Below are 22,692 nucleotides of genomic sequence, written 5' to 3' on the forward strand. Positions count from 1 at the left end.
GGATGACCTGGCTCGGGACTTTGTCAGGCAATTTCAATATAACATCGACATCGCCCCTGACAGGAATTCATTGTCAAATCTGAAGAAGAAGTCCTTGGAGAGCTTCCGAGAGTATACTGTCAAGTGGCGCGAACAAGCCTCCAGAGTTAAACCTCCCATGGACGAAATAAAGATGGTCAGTGTCTTCCTTCAAGCCCAAGAGGCTGATTATTATCAAAACATGATGTCTACGATGGGTAAGCCATTCGCCGAAGCCATCAAAATCGGTGAAATAGTTGAAAATGGGTTGAAAACAGGACGAATCTTTAGTCAGTTTGCTATAAGGGCCACCTCCCAAGCAATCCAGGGCGCGTCTGGAGGAATAGAAAATTGAAAAAAGATGGAAGAAACAGTAATGGCAACTTCGAGTGCAAGAAAACCCCGTTCGTCCAGATCTCTTTTCTCAGAAAGAACCCAACAACACTACTATCCCCACCAAGATATGGCTTATGCTCCTCATCCATACACAGTGATGGATGCCCAACCCTATATCAGGCCACAACAACAATTTAACTAGAACAAAACTCCATTTCCCAGAAATCAACCCCCTCACCAAGTTCACTATAATCCCCGACCTCCACAAAACAACTTTCGTGCCCGGGAGCCGCCAAGAAAAACAAAATTCACACCCATTGGTGAGTCCTATTCTAGCCTATTCCTAAAATTGGTCGAAATGGGTTTGTTGCAACCCGTACCCCTGAATAGGCAAAACCCAGAGTCACCTTCTTACCAACATGGCACCCGGTGTGCCTATGATTTAGGGGCGGAAGGGCATGATACAGATAATTGTTGGACTTTAAAAAGGGCTGTGGAAGATCTGATAGAACAAAAGAGAATAGTGTTAAGGGACAAAGACATTCCTAATGTAACCAACAATCCACTATCGGATCACAACAACGGGCTAGTTATTGGGATGATTTGTGAAGATAGGGAGTTTGACCCAGCTCTAAAAGCCATCATTGCCATAGCTGATATGGAAAAGAAGCCAAAAGTTGTCGCGAAACAAGACAAGGGGGAGAAAAAGAGCAAACCCCCCCCTCAGAAGACGGAAAAGAAAGTGGAAGTTGAAACTGGGGCAGCGCCCTCCAAAGATGTTGTTCTCTATGTACCTTGAGGCCGCAAGAAAGAACAAATGTCATTGAGTCCTCCTAGGAGGTTTGAGCTAAACAAGGAAACTCAAATATGTGTGACCAAGGGGACATATGTGATGCGGGGGCCAATAATTCCACCAAGGCTGAATGAGCCCGTGGTTATTGGCCGCGCGCCACAAAGGCCCATGATAGATCCCACCGCTGTGCCATGGAACTATAACAAATCAGTAGTAACTTACAAAGGCAAAGAGATCCTGGGAAAAGTTAAGGAAAATAACCTGGCTGAGAAGTACCTCAATCTGGAGGAAGTGAATAATGCCACAAAGAAGCGTTTCCCACCTAAGAAGCCTGTAAGTGCTAAAGAAACAGAAACTTTCTTCCAACAAATGAAAATGGAAGACTACGAGGTAATCGACCAACTTCGAAAGTCCCCTGCTCAAGTCTCTCTGTTGTCCCTGCTAATGAACTCAACTGAGCACCAAAAAGTGTTGATCTAAAATCTTAATGAAACATATGTACCTATTGAAACCGTTGTAGAACAGTTGGAGAGGATGGCAGAGAGGTTTTTGCAATCAATCAAATCTCTTTCAGCAAGAATGATTTGCTCCCGGAAGGGGCCACGCACAACAAAGCCCTTCATCTGATAGTTAAATGCAAAGGGTATTATGTGAAAAGGGTTATGCTAGATGGTGGTTCTGGGCTAGATATTTGCCCACTCTCAACTCTACAACGTATGGAAATCAGTACTTAGAGAATCAGACCCAACAACGTCTGTGTGTGTGCTTTTGATGGCATAAAGAGAGATACAATAGGCGAGATTGATCTGATCTTGACTATCGGCCTGGTGGACTTCAAAGTGACCTTCCAGGTTTTGGACATGGATACCTCCTATAATTTCCTTTTGGGAAGGCCGTGGATTCACGCAGCAGAGGCTGTGCCTTCTACTCTCCACCAAATGGTGAAATTCAAACATGAAGATCAGGAGATTGTAGTTCATGGGGAAGATGAGCAATCTATCTATCGGGACCCGTCAGTCCCTTGTCTTGAAGCTAGAGAAGGAAGTGAACATATAGTCTATCAGGCTTTCGATATTGTGGTCGCGAACCAGTGTGAAGAAGGAAACCCTTGCCCTCAACCCTTTCTTTCAAATGCATCAATTATGGTGGCCAAAGAAATGATCAGACACGGTTACAAGCCCGGAAAGGGGCTGGGGAAAGCATTGCAAGGAATTGCTGAACCTATCACCCTAGCTGCTAGTGAGAAGTTCTTTGGGGTAGGCTTTCAACCCACATCAGCGGATGGAAAATGGGCTGATGAAAGAAAGAACAATGGTTGGGTCTTGCCTCAGCCAATTCCACATCTTTATAGGACATTTGTCAAGCCTAAGTACAATGAGGAAGATGAAGATGAAGCCTTTACGGCCGAGGAAATTGAAGAAATCTGTGGGGCTATGAGGCAGATGCTCTATGAAACCCACATGGCCCAACCAGGGGAAGGCTCAAGCACCGCTGAGGTGCTATACATGTGACTTAGTGCCAAACTGCAAAATTGGAAGGCCACTCCGTTCCCAATCAGGTAGGAGTCCCGGTAGTCCAGTCCTGCCACTTTTTCTGCATCGCGAGTTATTTCAGGGTGTAACTCAGATGTTTTTTTTAGTTTCTTGTCTTTAATTTCCAATGTAAACCCTGTCATCTTCAAATTCAAAAGAAATGAAATCAATATTTCATCGTTCATCTTCCTTTGTTCTTTCTGATTTTTGTTATTTTCTCTTTTATTTCTTCTTTCAGCTCTAATAATGCAGCTTTAAATAACATGACATGCTTGCAGACTTCACGCCCAGGTTCAAACACGCTGTCTAACTGTGAAATAATAAACCAAGAACCGAAATATGATGAAGAAGAGGCTTTTAGGGAAATAAACCGAGAATTGGAACAATTTGAGAATAAACGTAAGCCGAACTTAAATGATACTGAACCAGTTAATTTGGGTAGTTCTGAAGAAGTTTGGGAAACCAAGATAAGCATTCACACACATGAAAAAACCCGGGACACATTGATCCAACTCTTGTTTGAATTCAAAGATGTGTTTTCTTGGTCATACAATGACATGCCAGGACTGAGTGTCAATTTGGTGGTTCACAAGTTGCCCACCTACTCTGATTATCCCCCTGTCCAGCAAAAGCAAAGACAGTTCAAAACTGATGTCAGTGACAAGACTAAAGAAGAGTTCACAAAACAATTGAAAGCAGGGGTTATCCGAGTGGTTCGATACACCATATGGTTAGCCAATGTAGTGCCAGTGCCAAAGAAGGACGGGAAAATTCGAGTGTGTGTGGATTACAGAGATCTGAACAAATCAAGTCCTAAGGATAACTTACCTTTGCCAAACATCCACATCCTTGTTGATAACTGCGCCAAACATGAGATACAATCCTTCATGGATTGTTATGCAGGATATCACCAGGTGTTGATGGATGAAGAGGATGCAGAAAAGACAGTTTTTACCATACAGTGGGGCACGTACTGTTATAGAGACATGCCTTTTGGTCTGAAGAACGCCAGGGAAACCTACATGAGGTCCATGACTACCATTTTTCATGACATGATACACCAAGAAATAGAGGTGTATGTGGACGACATGATCATCAAATCCAGGACCCAGGACGACCATGTTCGGGACTTAAGAAAATTCTTTGAGCGGCTACATAAATACGATCTGAAACTAATCCCAGTCAAATGTGCATTTGGGGTTCCATCTAGCAAACTCTTGGGATTCATAGTCAGTCAGAAGGGCATCGAGTTATACCCAGCAAAGATAAAGTCCATTCGAGATCTGCCTCCTCCAAGAAGTAAGAAAGATGTTATGAGCTTGCTGGGAAGATTGAACTACATCAGCCGATTCATTGCTCAGTTGACGTCTACATGTGAACACATTTTCAAGCTGTTCAAGAAAGATATAGAAATTAAATGGACAGACGAGTGCCAGGAAGCTTTTGACAAAAATCAAAGAATACTTGTCAAACCCGCCAGTCTTGGTCCCGCCTGAACCGGGAAGGCCTCTGTTCTTATATTTGACAGTCTTGGAGAATTCTTTTGAATGTGTCCTCGGACAACATGATGTGATCGGAAAGAAAGAGCAGGCCATTTACTATCTGAGCAAGAAGTTTACCAGTTATGAAGCCAAGTACACTTTATTGGAAAGAACTTGTTGCGCCTTAACTTGGGTAGCTCAGAAGCTGAGGCATTATCTGCAAGCCTACACCACTTACCTCATAACCAGGTTTGATCCTTTAAAATACATATTCCAGAAGACAATGCCAACTGAGAGGTTAGCAAAGTGGCAGATCCTGCTCACTATATTTGACATAATCTACGTTACCCACACAACGATGAAAGCCCAGGCTTTAGCGGATCATTTGGCTGAAAACCCGGTTGATGATGAATACCAACCTTTGAGCACCCACTTCCCGGATGAAGAGGTAAATTCAGTTGAGGCAATATCCGAAGATACTAATGCTTGGAAAATGTTGTTTGATGGAGCGGTAAACGCAAAAGGAGTTGAAATTGGGTCAATCTTGATCTCACCCACTGGTCAACATTATCAAGCCACATCCCGGCTTTGGTTTTTCTGCACAAACAACACTGCCGAGTATGAAGCCTGCATTATGGGTATAAACATGACTATTGACCAAGATGTCAAAGAATTGTTAATCATGGGAGATTCAGATCTGATTATCCAACAAGCTCAAGGAGAATGGGAGACCCGAGATGTCAAATTGATTCCCTACAGGCAGCATGTGGAATATCTTAGCAAGCGATTCAAGTCAATAGAGTTCAGGTACATCCCTCGTTGTCACAATGAACTAGCCAATACACTTGCCACTTTGGCCTCAATGCTGTCAGCGCAGTGCTCACAATTATCCCTTGGAAATCCAAATTCGGGAAAGGCATGGTTACTGTAATACGGTTGAGGCAGAACCAAATATTCATCTATGGTATCATGACTCAAAAGATTTTTGAAAACTAAAGAATACCCCAAGCAAACCAGTGGTTTTTTCTTGAGCGGTGATGTCTTGTACAAAAGGACTCCGGATCTCAACTTGTTAAGATGTGTTGACGCCGAAGAAGCCGGAAGGATCATGTATGAAGTACACGCAGGAGTGTGCGGGCCCCACATGAACGGTTATGTTTTGGCAAAGAAAATCCTTCGAGCGGGTTATTACTAGATAACTATGGAAAAAACTGCTTTAGCTTCGTCCGGAAATGCCACCAATGTCAGGTGCAGGGTGATTTGATTCATGCACCGCCCACAAAACTGCATCCCATGTCAGCGCCTTGGCCATTTGTTGCCTGGGGCATGGACTTCATTTGGACAACCGAGCCAAAAGCCTCAAATGGGAATAGATTCATATTGGTCGCCATCAACTATTTCACAAAGTGGGTTGAAGCCATCACTCTCAAATTTGTCACCAAGAAAGCTGTGGTACATTTCATGCACTCCAATCTTATCTGCCGTTTCAGTATCCCTGCAACTATCATCACAGATAATGCTACAAATTTGAATAGTCATTTGATGGGGTAGATATGCGAACAATTAAAGATAACGCATCGGAACTCTACTCCTTATCGTGCCAAAGCCAATGGTGTCGTCAAAGCAACAAACAAGAACATCAAAAGGATTTTGAGAAAGATGATTCAAAGTTCCAGGCAGTGGAATGAAAAGTTGCCTTTCGCATTGTTGGTATATTGCACTACTGTGCGCACATTAGTCGGAGCAACCCCGTACCTTTTTGTTTACGGTACTGAAGCCGTAATACCCGCGGAAGTTGAAATCCCTTCCCTTCGGATCATTGTAGAAGCTGAAATAGAAGACAGTGAGTGGGTCAAAAAACGTTTGGAACAGTTAATCCCGATGATGAAAAACGAATGGCTACAATCTGCCACGGGCAGTTGTATCAACAAAGAATGGCCTGTGCCTCCAACATGAAAGTGCAGCCTAGAAACTTTGAAGTGAGGCAACTCGTTTTACGGCGTATTCTCCCCCATAATCAGGAAGCAAAAAGAAAATTTGCTCCTAACTGGAAAGGCCCATACATTATCAGAAAGTTGTTGCCAAAAGGGGCATTGTATCTGGGAGACATTGAAGGGTATGACCCTAAAACAGCTGTGAATGCAGATGCAGTGAAAAGGTATTATGTCTAATCCTTCTGCAGCAATAGCATTGTCCTATTGGGATGACAAAGGCTTTTATTCTCGCTACCCTAAACACTCCAATCTTTTACTAACCCTTTAAGCCGGTTAACTTTCTTTCATTACCCTCTTTGGAACTCGAAGATGCTTGTAAAAAAAAATAAAAAAAAAGAAAACGAAAACAAAAACAAAAACAAAATATTTTCCCTGAACTACGTTCAACTTGATTCCGAAAGGATACGCAGGCAGCCTCTCTCTGGGGTTTAGTCACACCAAAACAAAATCCATGGTCCCCCCGAAAGTGAAACTGGGGCAGATGTTATAATGGTTCGGTGATGATCCCGCCCGAATGGTTCCAAAGTTGTGGTTCGATCCAATTCTTTTTACCCAAACCTTGCTCAAGTTCTTCCGACCAATCAGCAAAAGGTGTTCAAAATCGGAGAACGCAGTTGTTTGGATTAGATGCAATCAAGATGAGAGAAATAAAATGAGAGAGTCTTATTGGTGAAAACCTACGGGCACCGTAAGGTGATGGTGAGCAGAGAAATAAAAAATGAAAGAGTCTTGTTAGTGAAAACTCATAAAAGAGCACTATAAGGCGATGGTAATAAGATAAATGAGAGAGGTCGATTGGCGAAAACCCGCAAAGGGCGTCGTTGATCGAAAAAGAGAAAACCCCTCACCACCATTGGTATTGAAAGAGTCCTGGCAAGGTTTCTTGGTTTTGAAACGTGGGTCACAATGAATTTATGAGAAGTTGGGATAGTTGTGCAGATCAGGAATCCAGTCCAAGAAGCATGTCATGTATATTGAAGTATGCATGCACCCTAGATAAGTCCGTCCTTCTTCCCCGAAAGGGACACTTCTCCTTAAATTCATTTTCTTGTCCTTTGTTTACTTTTCTTTGAATCCCTTTCGGTCAAACTCCATTTCTGAAACTAATACAAAGAAAAGGTGGCAAGATTGATTTTACAGGTTTCCGTTTAATAAAAGCCAAGTCCAAAAAAAAGTACCCAGCCTCAATGGGTACATCAAGTCGATCCTGATTGGCCATGATGACCGATGCTCTGAAATCAAAGTTATTGAAAGTGGAAAGAAACCCAAAGCCAAAAGCTCGTAGAGGCAGAATAAAGTGAAAGGGCCAAAGTCCCATACGGGAAATTTTGAAAAGTTGAGTTCCTCAGTTTTAGGAGAGAGATCAATCTTCAGAAAGGCCAGCAAGCAGCAGAGCTTCTCACCAAAAACGTTGGGCCGAGATCAAGTGATCAAAACAATCAAGGCCACAAAGCCAACCACCGTTTCAAACAAACAATTGTTCTTTGTTGAAAAGTTGAAACATGTGTAATCCAAAGCAACCGTGCAAGAAGCAGGTGCAACCAAAAGGGGAAAATGCGAAAGAGCTAGAAACAACTTCGCAGCAATAACCAACCCAAAAGGGAAGTTTCCTCCAAATTCTTTCCTGCATTTTACTAATAAAAAAAAGAGAACAAAAATTGAATTGAAAAATGAAATGAAATGAAAAAAGAAAAAAGAAAAATCCCTAATCATGGTAGCTTAGGGTCTCCAATCTCTTGCTGCATCCTTTCTAAGATAGGGTCCCATTCCCTAGTTGTCTCCAGCATAACCCGGGGACCTTTTTCTTTTCCCGGCATAACCCGTGGACCTCCCCGGCATAACCTGAGGATTTTTTTTCTTTTTTTTGTCGGCATAACCCGATGACCTTCCCGGCATAACCCGTGGACCTCCCCGGCATAACCCGTGGACCTCCCCGGCATAACCCGAGGCCTTTTTTCTTTTCATCCGGCATAACCCGATGACTTTCCCGGCATAACCCGTGGACCTCCCCAGCATAACCTGAGGATTTTTTCTTTTCTTCCGGCATAACCCGATGAACTTTTCCAGCATAACCCGTGGACCTCCCCGGCATAACCCGAAGACTTTTTTCTTTTTTTTTCCGGCATAACCCGATGACTTTTCCGGCATAATACGTGGACCTCCCCGGCATAACCCAAGGACTTTTTTTCTTTTCTTCCGGCATAATCCGTGAACCTCCCCGGCATAACCCGGGGACCTTTTTCTTTTCTTCCAGCATAACCGGATGACTTTCCCGACATAACCCGTGGACCTCCCCGGCATAATCCGAGGACCTTTTCTCTTTTCTTCCGGCATAACCCGTTAACTTTTCCGGCATAACCCGTGGACCTCCCCGGCATAACTCGAAGACCTTTTTCTTTTCCGGCATATGGCTTTTCCGGCATAACCCGAGGACCCTTTTTCTTTCCGGCATAACCCGGTCATCTTTCCAGCATAATCTGGCAATCTTCCTAATTTAGGGCTTCACTCCCTAAGCCCAAGGATACACAATCCTGATATTTTTTCTTTCAATGAAAATAGTTTAGATATTGTTGCAAATAACTCATGAAATTTTCCTAGTGAAAACTGGAGCAGAAAAATTTCGTTCGTTTGTTTGTTTTGGTGTCTGAGCAGGTTTGACCTCGAGGAACAGGATTCGAGATGGCCGAAAGAATAAGTCTCAATCCAATATAAAGAAAAGAATAAAAAGAACAAAAAAGAAGTGAACTCAAAGTGCTGAAGTGGAGAAGGATGCGGACTGCTCAAGGTATGATTGAAGTAACAAGCTTCGCATGTTCCGCCTTGATCCAAAGCTGAAGAAAGAACCAGTACCTACAGCTGACGAGCATCAAGATTCATATCGGAGTCCATAGCAAGTACCAGCTAAGACTCAATATCAAGCTTCAAGAGATTTATAGATAGGAATCTTGTAACTTGTAGTTGATAGACTTAGCTAGCTAGCTTTTTATTTTCCATTTTTCGGTGTAATAAGGAGTTCAGCAAGCAGCAGCAGCAGCAACAACAGTGAATTCACAGCTTCTTGGTAGTCCCAGCTACCAAAACTTCCAGAACTACACTGACCTGATTCCTTTATAGCCAAGGATATGTAGGCAACCTCTAAAGCAAGGTTCGGTCAGACTCTTTCAAAAAATGCTTCTTATGGAGTTTCAAACGGGAAAAAATCCCTCGTAATTGCTCATTTTATCTTTGCCCGAAAACCCTTCGTGTCTCCGAGCAAAGATGGGCAGCTGTGAGCACCTGATTTTTGCCCTATACGAAATACTCCTATAAAATCTCAAGAAAATAGATTTTGTTAATTATTTGCCATTTTAATTTTGTAGAATTTTATTTAATTATTTGCATTTTTGTGCATGTTTAAGTTTTATTTAATTCATAAAAAATACAAAAATATATCACATTTGCATTTAGGATTTAATTATACATTTTTGGATTAATTAGTAAATTAGTGTTTTACAAAAAATGGAAAATCACAAAAAAATAACTCATTTTCGCATTTTTAATTTTTGAGTTTCGAATTTTGGTAGTTTTTCTTTAATTTAGTATTTAATTTTTTGTGGTAATTGTTATTTAGAGTTAATTAATTTGATAGGATAATTTGTATTAGGAATTAGTTTAGATTTTTATTTTTAATTTTGAAAAGAAAAAGATTTTTTAAAATAAAAGGAAAAATTGAAAAGAAAAGAAGGGAAATAAAGAAAATCAGGTTTTTGGGCCTTTTTTTTAATTTTCCCCAGGCCCAAACCATTCCATTCAAATACCCATCCAGTTGGCCCAAACCCGTTCCAAAACTGGTTTGCCCCACCAATAAACAAAACAACCCCGTTTTAATAGCCCGTGATCTGGACCATTGATCTCATTTGATCAAACGGTCTGGAACTGAACTCCCATTCATATAAAAGGTCCGAATCTGCCTACCCCCAAACCCATCTCTCTCACTCTTCCTCTCCCTCAGAGACCAGTAACCCTAGGAATCTGCCACCCTAAATCACCACCACCCCAGGCTAGCGGCGCTACCTCCAAACCACCCCAAATTAACACCGCAGAATCCCCATGGCTCTGTTTCCCTTAATCTACAACTGGTTTCCCTCGAATCCTCACAGAACTCGTCAAATCTTAAATCAAAGCCTGAGCCCTAAAACCCCAAAATCCCGAATCAGCCAGTTTGATGAAGATTTGAAGTCGAAGTTGACCTTATTCACGTGTTTTTAGTCGAGGACACATCATTAAGGCCTATTTCAGTCAAAATATTGAAGATCCCTTGAAGATTAGTTCAAGATTTTATCCGTCCAGTGTTAGGTATTCTCACTTTCTTACTCTTTTCTTGCGTTCTTCTTTTATTCTTTTGCGTTTAAGTTCATTTTTAATCTCTTCTCCATCTCCTCTTCTCTTCTTGGTCATATGTTTATTTTAATTATTATTCTATTTGCATGATTAGTTTAATAAAAGTTTAGCTTATGTGTTTTGATTTTCTCATTAGGATTAATTAGTTCATGGCCCGTTTCTTTTAGTTTTGGTTACATATTAAAGGATTACTGGTCTTTCTTTTGAGAAATTCTATTTAGCCCATTAAATTTTGATTGTTTATTAGGGATCGAATTAGGTTTTGAAATCAGAAGCCCAAAAGGGATTCAATCGGGCTGGCAAACCCAGCTTTTTAACTTGGACCTTGGGTCAAGTTTGACCCATGTCTGTTGGTTTTAAGAGTAAAAATAGGCCTCCTAAAGGGTAATCTAGGAATTGTCAGTAGGGAATATATGTGTAACTGATTGAGGGAAACTTCCTAGAAGCTGTCATTGGGACTTAAGTGAAAACTGATTTTTTAAACTAACGGTATCTAAGAAAAAAGAAAAATTTGAAAAGGTTTAGGGTGCAAAATTTAGCTCATTTCTGCACCCCTAAAACCTTGCCTATAAAGACATCCTTAGTTGAGGTTCAAGGCAGAATTTTAGAGATTAAAAAACATTGAAAAAGAAAATGGCTGAGTATTTGAGTAAAATTCTGATATAACATTGAAGATTCTGCATTTTTCTTTGTTTAAAAATTGCTCAAATCTCAATTGGTTTCATCTTCTGATCTTCATTGCTTAGTTAGCATTACTAAAAATGACAAAGTCTTGCATTTGGGTTGAAATGGATTGAGTTTTGAATATTTAAAAGACTGGGTTAAGTGTTGCTATTTGGTTTTACTGTTTTATTGCTCTAATCTGGGGCTCTGTTCTGCTGCTGTTGTTTCCTCCTGACCTCAAGCTTGATTTTTGGTTTTTGTTTTGCTGTAATCAGGTACATGTTCCTGAATCTTATCTAATGTGATGATCAAGTTGAAGAATGAAATGGAAAATAGAAGTTTGAATCCTAGCACTAACTTATTTGGTCATAGTTTAGTCTCATTTCTTTTTCTTTTCCCTGAATCCCTGTTGTTCTGATTTATTTTGATGCATATCATTTGTTCTACTACTGACAGTATTCCCTCAAAAAGATGTAGTTTAGTCTGTGTTAATATGGGATTCAATGTGTTGTCAAGGATGGTATGGCTAGATGTTAGCTTTAACTATTGAACTCTTATCTTTTGAATTTGATTTTGAATGATTAAGGAAACTTTTGATGATTAAGTTGTGTAGTAGGTTGTATCAAATGGTGTGGGTTTTATCTCTTCTACTATGTGATTCTAGGTTTTAAGGTGGTAGTTAGTGTTATAGTACTTTTGGACAAGAAAATATTTTAGTTTATCACATTAAGGTTTGAGTCATACATAGAGCTACCTTGATTATTTCTAACATGTGGAATATGAGTCTTGTCGCGCCCGCTTTTTCTCGTGAAATCGGGTTTATGACATTTGGGAGGATAACTCATTCCCTTTTTTGGAATTTGGGTTTGAATTGAAGAGTCGCCACCTAATGATTAAGGTGCATTAGGACACCAAGAAGGTTTTATTTGAGTAACCAGAGATTGGGGTAAGGGCTTGAAATTATCCCAAGGGGAAGGTGTTAGACACCCCTCAGGATCCACTAGTGTGGTTCCCGGCCAGACTATTGTTGTGAATTTAGGTGCAAATAACATATAGGCAAATAAAACTTCAAATATGAGGTGATTCTCACATAATGGTTACAAACAAAATTGGAAAGAATTAAAGGAAGCTAATTTTCTTAAAAGAAATAATTTGAAATCTTTAGAAGAAACCAAGAAACAAAGGGAAAAGGGGGGGGGGGGCCTAGGTTGATTAATAATATGGATCATCCCACACAACATCCGGTAATCACTCCTCAGTGAGGAGCTACATGAGACATTATCGCGTGGTCATCATATCCATATCTACCTGTTCCCGCCCCGTTAATGTATGGAAGCGTAGAATGGTCTCGTTTACTTATTGCATGCTATTACCCGTCCCAATCATATCAGTCCCGGAGGCATTTAGGACTACTAATCCTAAGGGGGAGAGATATTAGGCTTATTTGTAGTTTTAAAGGCAAAATTCTAAGGCGACATACAAAATATGTATAGAAAGTTGGGGGAAAGCACATAACAAGTAAAAGACTCAGATATACCTCCTTGAACAAAGAAAGCACATAATTAGCATGACTTTCACATACTGCTTATGGTCTGACTAAGAACTTAAAGGTTGAGGCATACTGATTTATTACATACTTCAGATAAGAAGTCCGAATCAGGCCTTCCTGCTGATTGTAGTTAATAACATAGATTCAATTTATAACGTCGCCCTAAGGCTTGCCTAGGTGTTGGACAAGGATCCTATAGGCATGGTATCTACTAAATTCAGAAAACAATAATAAACTTAATACGTACTAGTTAAAAAGGTTTCCAGAAAGAAAGTTTTTACGAAGGTCACAAGTTCTGCATTGATGATACTTGTTATTACTGGTTTTAGCTCTAGACATGAATGAAGCGATTCAGATTCGATTAATAGTTCCTATAGATATGCTTTCTGCGTGTTGTTGATTTTAAACCTTTTTTTAGACATGGTAAAATGCAGAAACCTTATTGGCATGATATCTAGGTGCTGAATTTTCTTTAAGACCTATGAACATGATATCTAATTGTAGTTGATTGTTTAAGACCTATGAACATAATTGCTAGAAAAAAATAGATATACAAGATTCAAAAGGAGCTATAAGCATGATTTCTATATGAGAGAATGCAGAATTCAGAAATACCTATAGACATGGCATCTATGTGAAAAATGCGGAATTCAGAAATACCTATAGGTATGATATCTATATGAGAAATGCGGAATTCAGAAATACCTATAGGCATGATATCTATGTGAGAATGTAGAATTCAGAAATACCTTTAGGCATGATATCTATGTGAGAAATGCGGAATTCAGAAATACCTATAGGCATGATATCTACCCTTTGCATACATAGTTATCCCCCCCTTTTTCACTAACCATCCCCAAGAGTTTATTACAAATTTATTACAGCCTAGAATAAAGTAAAAATACATCAGAAAAATATAAATAAAAGTACAACCAAAGGAAAGCTTGAGTCAGACTTCATGTCTGAAATATGAGGTAAACCAACTCCAAGGGATCATGATCCAACACCATTCTCCCATTTGAGTGTGTCAAAGTTTCCTAAAAGCCTCAAAGGGACTCCGAGCAATGCTCACACCCAAATGTATAATCAGATTAGGACAAGTGCAGTGTGGAAGGGCCAGCCCTCAAGTGTCCAAGTTCAGAGGAAATTCAAAGGGTCCTCAGGCAAGGCTCACAAGAGGGGGAAGAACTTAAAGACTAAGAAAGTGTGCAAGTGTAGAATAGACTACTAAAGGGGAAAAAGAGAGGGAAACAACTACTAATAAACACACATAGGGAGTTCAGGGGGGAGGGAAATTGTGAAGAGCCTATTGCTTATGCCAGGGCAGGCTTCAAGCATGCTCAGCAATGGAGGATGCTAGCATACTCTCAAACCTGCCAGAACACACTATTTAGAGGCTAGAATCCCAAGGGATCAAGTTTGATTCATGGACAATAACTTGTAGTATTGTCATGCCTCAAACCATAGCTTAAACACATAGGGTGACAGGGTTTTGAGATTCATAATAGAACAGGCAAAAAGATATCAGTAGTGTTGAAACACACAGAAGCAGTAAACAGACAGGGATACAAAAGCTGTAAATAAACACATTGTTGTGATGCTAAAAAGCTTAAATCAGGACATACTAGTTTTCAAAGAAGAAAATAAAGAACGACATGCGGTAGGTCTTGTAAACATGCCACAGTACAAGCAACAAGAAAGAATATTTTCTTTCGAATGTAAGTGTGAGTTCAGAAAGACTATGAGTGATGGTCTCTTTGTGTCAATGAAGAGCAGGTATTTATAGTGTGAAGAACATGCAGAAACAAGGTAAGAAAACAATTAAGGAACTGAATATCAATTAAAATCAATCAATACAAGACTTCCTTTAATCAAAGAATTCAGACTTAAACGGTAAAAGTTATTTAGGGAAAGGAATCAAATAAACATCTTGTGCAAAGTAGGCAATTAGGGGTAAATACATAGGGGTTTTAATTAAGGGAATGATTTTGAAATACACGGTTAAAACAAATAAGGTAAGGATCCCCCAGTATGCAGTAAATCAAGGGGTCAGAGATTATGTAAGTATTGGTCCATAAATGAACCAGGTCAGAAAAGCTAAGGAAAACATTTAACTTAAATCGAGTCACAGGAAAATCAGGAAACAAGGAAAGAAATCAATCAAACTTATACAGAAGGAAGTATGAAACTAATCAAAATTTGAAATCCCTTTAGAAGAGAAGTTCATCACATATAAAGAGTACACAAGTATCAGACATGCGAGGCTGAATTTAGGACAAAGTGAAAGTGTCATGCAATTGCAAAAATAAGTAGATAGTAGACTACATGATCATGGTAGTCACATAGGTTAGGAGTGTATAAGACAGATAGTATCAAATAGCATACAAAAGGTCCAGTGTAAAAGACCTTAGATGAGTTTAGCAAAATCCAGAATCATATGAAAGACAAAGATTTCAAAACTCAGTTGAGAGACTCGAAATAGGTTTACATGAGTTAGGGTTCTTGAAATAAAACCAGTTTCAAGCAAATCACATCGCTAACGCTTACCAAACTCGGAAGAAACCCTAAATTCTAGGGTTTCTACCACCAAGTAATGAGAGAAAATAGTAAGATTTATAGGAAAAGTTGAAATGCTTTGATAAATTCCATAATTGTTTTGAACATTGAAGATCTTATTACGAAATTTTAAAATGTGAAAGGAAAGTCAACTAGTAAAAATAAAAGATAGTGCCTGATGCTTGTTCAGCCTTGCTACCCGAGGCTTTCCGAGCTCTGGTGGTTCTGATTGTCCAGTTATCGAGGCATGCCCCTCTGCTTACTGCTTGTATAGAAGGGCTTTCCTCTCCCTCCTCCTAAAAAACAACACAATAATCCATATCATCATCTTCTAAGAACAAATTCCTCACTACTGCCAGTGCTTCCTCTTCTCCTGACCCATAAATAACATCGGCTGGCTGGAAAGTTTGCTCTAAATGTGGTATTGGTTGCTCCAGCAGATAGTAAGGACCGCGCCATGGTGGCGACCAGTTGTTGAATTCCTCCCAAGTGTACTCATATCCCAGACCGAAGGTGGTGCCATGTTTCTTTAGTTCGATAGGCTTAGAGATTCCTTGGAGTTTCTTTCCAAGTCCCTTGCCAGGTTCGTATCCGCTCCAGTTCAATATGATTTCAATTTTATTGTCCCACCATTTGTCCTTGTCGATGGCGTTGACTCGCTTGATGTGGTGATAGGTCTCCCCGCCTATATTTCTTATGCCTTCGATTGCTGGGATGATCTGGCGACTGTATATGGGATTGATATCGTCGCCATGAATGATCACCTCTTGGTGGTTCTACTCAAATTTCATTGCCTGATGTAGTTTTGACGCTACAGCCCCAACGACATGAATCCACGGTCGTCCCAATAACAAATTGTAAGATGCTAGCACGTCTATCACTTGAAAATCAACATCAAACCAAGTAGGACTCATTTGCAAACACAGGCTGATTTCCCCAATGGTAGACCTTTGGGAACCGTCGAAAGCTTTGACGTTGATAGCCCCATCCTTGATCTCATACAGCCCCTTTCCCAATGTCCTAAGTGTTACCAATGGACAAATGTTGAGGCTGGACCCTCCATCAATCAAGATTCTGGTGATAAAATAATCTTCGCATTGCACGGTGATGTACAACGCCTTGTTGTGACTCAACCCTTCGGGTGACAGCTCATATTCATGGAAAGTGATCTTGTGACTTTCCAATACCGGCCCTACCATGTTTGACATCTTTCCTCCGATGATGTTGCTTGGTACATATGCCTCACTCAGCACCTTTAACAAGGCATTCTTGTGTGTATCGAAATTTTGTAGCAAAGCTAGGATAGAAATTTGTGTCGGCATTTTGTTCAGCTGATCAATGACCGAGTATTCCTTGGCTTGTATCTTTATCTAGAGATCATTGGGCCCAGTTTCAGTGATGGTTGGCCGACCAGAGGCCTGCTTTTTGACTCAGCCAAATGTTTCGGGGTATAAACCCTATTGGTTCTTGTCATACCAAGTGTCGCAACAGCTTCCCCGAACCTGACCTTCCCTTTTCTTCTTGCCTCGGTTATGTAGTCCCAAGGTATGACATTTGTATGGAATAGTTTTACGACAGACATTACCACCGGAATTGGCGTGTCTATCTTTACTATAAATGGAGCATGCACCTTAGGCTGTAAAATTACAATTTCTAAAGGTGTAGGTGTGCTTGCTGGTGACATAAATTCGACCTCAATCGGCGTTGGCGTCTTTGCAGAGGATGGTGCTTCAAACTTAAGTGGCATGAACATATTTATCTCGGCGTCCCCAGAAGGCTGAATTTGGATTACAATCGGATTAAGGGTGACTATTGGCTTCTTTGGATTGTCGCCTTCTGTGATAAAACCGATCGATCCCTTGGGGTACCAATCATCCTTTATTTTAATCATGTGAACACCTCCACCCTTGTGGTATGGCGAAGGGTTATTATGGACATTTGGAGCAGGCTCCTTTGCCACAATAATCTTGTTATCAATTAGGGCCTGGATCTTGTCTTTCAGGGAGCGACATTTGTCGATGGTATGTCCTTTCATGCCGGAATGATATGTATAGGATTTGTTTGGGTTGACCCATTGAGAAGGGTTCTCAGAGGTTATGGCAGGGATATGGGTGACATAACTAGCAACTTTGAGCCTTTCGTACAGCTGGTCAATGGGTTTAGTAATGACGGTATATTGTTTGGGAGGTCTTCAGTCAAAATTTGGTCGAAGTCTAGAAAAGTTTTGACGTGTGGGAGGCGATTGATAGTGGGATGGTTGAGCATTGTAGGCTTGGTAGACATGTGCAGGTTGGGAATATCCTTGTGAGGTAGGTTGATATGTAGGAGGTGGAGGCGATTGATAAGTGGGTGGTGGAGTTTGGTAAGAGGGTGAGAGTGCCTGGTAGTTCGGAGTAGGCTGATATGTGAGTGGAGGCATTGGATAGGTTTGATATTTGATAGGGGATTTGGTTCTCTGTGCCACCATTACGGCACCTACGTCCCTTTTCTTGGACGTACCACCAAATGGTAAAGCCTTATTGGTGGATTGTAAGGTTTCAAAGTTTGTAACCATACCACCTTTGATGCCTTCTTCGATCCTTTCTCCCAGCTTGATGATGTCAGAAAATTTATGGTTCTCAATCAACATTAGCCTTTCATAATGTTGTGGGTCTTGAGACCAGATGAAAAACTTGTTCATTTGTTCCTCCTCTAAAGTAGGTCTGACCTTAGCAGCTTCTGATCTCCAGCGAGTAGCATACTCGTGGAATGTTTCTGTGGGCTTCTTCTTTAGGTTCTGGATATAGAACACATCTGGTGCATTTTTTGTGTTGAACCTAAATTTGTTTATAAAGTCGGATGCCATACTCACCCAGTTCGACCATTTCTTCGGGTCTTGGCTAATGTACCAAGATAGAGCATCTCCTTTCAGACTCCTCATGAAAAGTTTTATGCGGATCCTCTCGTCCTTTCCTACTCCGACCAGTTGTTGCAGTATGTTCTCAAATGAACTCTTGGATCCCCTGTACCATCAAACATCTCGAACTTAGGAGGTTTGTACCCCTTGGGCAGTTCGACATCGGGTTGTATGCAAAGATCTTCGTAGTTCAACCCTTCAATCCCCTTACTTCCTTTGAAGCCCTGAATTTGGTTAGTCAACTTCTTAAGTTCTTCAGCTAGGTTCCTGACGAGTGAGTCTTTATCATCAGACTCGAGTGTGCTTGATATGGTTTGGGTGGAGTATGTCATGGTCTTCGCATAAATGGGGGTGTTATGATGGGTGTGAAAGTGTTCATTTGTGGAGTTTTGGGGTTCCGAGATGAGTAGTGGAGTATTGTTGGAAGTATGGCAGGTGTTGCAGTGGTGGTGAGGAGTGCGATGGTTTTGTGGCTTTGGGATATTTTGTGGAGGTGTGGGGTTCTAAGAATTTGGGAAGTTGACATCTAGAGTGGTGAGGGAAAATGAGAGATTTGCCAGATTCTGAACCTGATCAAGTTCCTCTTGGAACTTCAGTAGCTTTTGTTCCAGTTGGGATACATTCTCTTTGGAAACCTAAGTACCATGGGCATGAGTGACCTCTACCCGTTCAGTTGAGTTCTCCTTTCTGGTGTTGTTCAGATCTTCCATCTTCCCTTTGTTCTTGTTTCTGACAGGACTAAGATGAGGAGTGGGTGGAGGGCCCCTGGATCTCATTGAATAAGATGATATTGCTAGAGTGCACGAACTAACCTTTGGGGAAGGGGAATAAATGAACAAAAAGTAAAAACAAAAGGTAACAAGTTAGTGACGATTATAAGAAAATGTCGCGATATTCAAACACATAGTGCAAAAATGTAAATCGTGTCCTAATTTGGGAACCTCTTTGTGCCCGAGGTAGGCCTAGCGACAAGTTGATTTAGAGAACTTAGAATGCTAAATGCCTCATTTTATTGATAAAAAGTAGACGAATCCTAAATCGACACTAAATAATAGGAAATAAAAAATCAGTAGTGGCCATCGACCTTATTACATTCATAAAACGAAAAAGATAAACTCCTATCTATTTGTTCCCAGAAGGACCTTCCTCAGGTTGAATGCTCTCGTTGATCAAATCCTCCAGTTCGCGTAGGTTCACAAGTAAAAATGCCTTGGCCAGGTGTTCTCCTTTGTTTCCCTCAATGTTCTGGCAGTCGGTGACTCTCTTCCTCACTTTTCCTTCTAATTCTAGCAGACTGTATTCCAAATATTCCAACTTTTCGCTAGCTCTGGCCGCCCTCTCTTTCCACTCATTGATTTGGTCATCTGATGGAAGACTCCTCCACTAGTCTAGAAAGAGTGGGGGCATGCTAACCATTCCGAAACTAGGGACCTCGTCCTTCATTTTCTGCAAAACAAAAGGGTTAATACCATACCCCTACGGGACTCGACTATTTAACATCAACAATTAGCATGAAGCATTTAGTTCTCCAAATAAATGCACAGAACGTGGGGATGTCCGTTTGGGTTTAGGGAAACATAGTGGACTTTGGACAAGGCTATCTTAAAGAGTCATTATGCGGATAACATAACTGACTTGTCTAGGTTTGATCACGATGCATGCACAATTATACAGAGTAAGGTTTCTATAGTGTTTTAGACTGGTACCCTTGAGTGGACAACTCAAGAGGGAAAGGCGTGAAACCGTCGACTACACCATTGATCGACTGGTTTTACCACAAATATGCCTTTGCTGGATTTAGGGGGTGATAATATTGGAAGAGAGCAACCACTCATTATAAGCATTGCTATGATATTTTTTTTGGCACGAGTGGAATATGATGTTGAAAACATGTTTATGTAATAACTAAAGCAGGTTGTCATGTATTTGCACGTTGAGAAAGCAGTAAATACAACAATCTTCATAATTTAAAGCATTAATAAAGGAAAGCAGTAAAGGAAAACAGTAAAAAAAATAAAGAAAAGAAACAAAAGACAAGTCTGTTTTGTAGTTGAAAGGGGAATTGAATGCTTAAAGGTATTAAACAAATAAAGGCATATAAAGAAAATGTTAAGCCACAATAATAGTTTGAAATGGTAAAAGCCTAAAAGATCCCCAGCAGAGTTGCCATGCTGTCACGCCCCCTTTTTCTTGCGAAATTGGGTTTATGACATTTAGGAGGACAACTCATTCCCTTTTTGGGAATTTGGGTTTGAATTGAAGAGTCGCCACCTAATGATTAAGGTGCATTAGGACACTAAGAAGGTTTGATTTGAGTAACCAGAGATTGGGGTAAGGGCTTAAAATTATCCCAAGGGGAAGGTGTTAGGCACCCCTCAGGATCCACTAGTGTGGTTCCCGGCCAGACTATTGTTGTGAATTTAGGTGTAAATAACATGTAGGCAAATAAAACTTCAAATAAGAGGGGATTTTCACATAAAGGTTACAAACAAAATTGGAAAGAATTAAAGGAAGCTAATTTTCTTAAAAGAAATAGTTTGAAATCTTTAGAAGAAACAAAGAAACAAAGGGAAGGGGGGGGGGTCCTAGTTTATTAATAATATGGATCACCCCACACAACATCCGGTAATCACTCCTCAGTGAGGGGCTACACGAGACGTTATCGCGTGGTCATCATATCCATATCTACCCTTTCCCGCCCCGTTTAGGTATTAAAGCGCGACATGGTCTCGTTTACTTATTGCATGCTATTACCCGTCCCAATCCTATCAGCCCCGGAGGCATTTAGGACTACTAATCCTAAGGGGAGGGATATTAGGCTTATTTGTAGTTTCAAAGGCAAAATTCTAAGGCGACATACAAAATATGTATAGCAAGTTGGGGGAAAGCACATAACAAGTAAAAGGCTCAGATATACCTCCTTGAACAAAGAAAGCACATAATTAGTATGACTTTTACATATTGTTTATTGTCTGATTAAGAACTTAAAGGTTGAGGCAGACTGATTTATTACATACTTCAGATAAGAAGCCCGAATCAGACTTGCCTGCTGGTTGTAGTTAATAATACAGATTCAGTTTATAACTTCGCCCTAAGGCTTGCCTAGGTGTTAGACAAGGATCCTAGAGGTATGGTATCTACTGAATTCAGAAAGCAATAATAAACTAAATACGTGCTAGTTAAAAAGGTTGTTAGAAAGCAAGTTTTTTCGAAGGTCACAAGTTCTGCCACTGATGATACTCGTTATTACTGGTTTTAGCTCTAGACATGAATGAAGTGATTCAGATTCGATTAATAGTTCCTATAGAAATGCTTTCTACGCATTGTTGATTTTAACCTTTTATAGACATGGTAAAATGTAGAAACCTTATGGGCATGATATCTAGGTGCTGAATTTTGTTTAAGACCTATGAACATGATATCTAATTGCAGTTGATTGTTTAAGACTTATGAACATGATTGCTAGAAAAAAAATGGATATACAAGATTCAGAAGGAGCTATAGGCATGATTTCTATATGAGAGAATGCATAATTCAGAAATACCTATAGACATGGCATCTATGTGAAAAATGCGGAATTCAGAAATACCTATAGGTATGATATCTATGTGAGAAATGCGAAATTCAGAAATACCTATAGGCATGATATCTATGTGAGAATGCAGAATTCCGAAATACCTATACGTATGATATCTATGTGAGAAATGCGCAATTCTGAAGTACCTATAGGCATGATATCTACGTGAGAAATGCAGAATTCAGAAATGCATATAGGCATGATATCTACCCTTTGCATACATAGTTATCCCACCCTTTTTCACTAACCATCCCTAAGAGTTTATTACAAATTTATTACAGCCTAGAATAAAGTAAAATACATCAAAAAATATAAATAAAAGTACAACCAAAGGAGAGCCTAATTCAGACTTCATGTTTGAAATATGAGAAACCAACTCCAAGGGATCATGATCCAAAGCCTTTCTCCCATTTGAGTGTGTAAAAGTTCCGTAAAAGCCTTAAAGGGACTACAGGCAATGCTCACACCCAAATGTATAATTAGATTAGGACAAGTGCAGTGTTGAAGGGCCAACCCTCAAGTGTCCAAGTTCAGAGGAAACTCAAAGGGTCCCCAGGAAAGGCTCACAAGAGGGGGGCAGCACTTAAAGACTAAGAAAGTGTGCAAGTGCATAATCGACTACTAAAGGGGAAAAGGAGAGGGAAACAACTACTAATAAACACACGTAGAGAGTTCAGGGGGGAGGGAAATTGTGAAGAGCCTATTGCTTAGGCCAGGGCTGGCTTCAAGCATGCTCAGCAATGGAAGATGCTAGCATACTCTCAATCCTGCTAGAATACACTATTTAGAGGCTAGGATCCCAAGGGATCGAGTTTAATTCATGGACAATAACTTATAGTATTGCCATGCCTCAAACCATAGCTTAAACACATAGGGGGCAGGGTTTTGGGATTATAATAGAACAGGCAGAAAGAGAT

The 22,692-nt window shown here is 40.3% G+C and overlaps 2 protein-coding genes across 2 annotated transcripts; both read left to right on the forward strand.

Moving 5' to 3' along the window:
* The first annotated feature begins 1,171 nt into the window (after positions 1 to 1,171).
* Positions 1,172 to 4,175, forward strand: LOC138874027 (uncharacterized). Its single transcript, XM_070152529.1, has 5 exons — positions 1,172 to 1,537; positions 1,999 to 2,643; positions 2,958 to 3,078; positions 3,244 to 3,455; positions 3,594 to 4,175. The coding sequence occupies exons 1-5, from the start codon at positions 1,172 to 1,174 to the stop codon at positions 4,173 to 4,175; spliced, it is 1,926 nt and encodes a 641-aa protein (XP_070008630.1).
* Positions 4,176 to 4,653: 478 nt separating this feature from the next.
* On the forward strand, positions 4,654 to 5,091 carry LOC138874028 (uncharacterized). Its single transcript, XM_070152530.1, has one exon. It carries the CDS (start codon positions 4,654 to 4,656, stop codon positions 5,089 to 5,091), a length of 438 nt encoding a protein of 145 aa, XP_070008631.1.
* Positions 5,092 to 22,692: the final 17,601 nt, after the last annotated feature.

This window comes from Nicotiana sylvestris, chromosome 7, assembly GCF_000393655.2.
Source record: "Nicotiana sylvestris chromosome 7, ASM39365v2, whole genome shotgun sequence".
In the NCBI taxonomy this organism is placed as follows: Eukaryota; Viridiplantae; Streptophyta; class Magnoliopsida; order Solanales; family Solanaceae; genus Nicotiana; species Nicotiana sylvestris.

Excerpts from the sequence above, each read along its gene's own strand:
- LOC138874027 (XM_070152529.1), top strand. The coding sequence starts at position 1,172 with ATGTCATTGAGTCCTCCTAGGAGGTTTGAGCTAAACAAGGAAACTCAA. Across the intron at positions 2,644-2,957 it reads AAGGCTCAAGCACCGCTGAG|ACTTCACGCCCAGGTTCAAA; the intron begins GTGCTATACATG and ends ACATGCTTGCAG. Across the intron at positions 3,079-3,243 it reads GGAACAATTTGAGAATAAAC|GACTGAGTGTCAATTTGGTG; the intron begins GTAAGCCGAACT and ends ATGACATGCCAG.
- LOC138874028 (XM_070152530.1), top strand. The coding sequence starts at position 4,654 with ATGTTGTTTGATGGAGCGGTAAACGCAAAAGGAGTTGAAATTGGGTCA.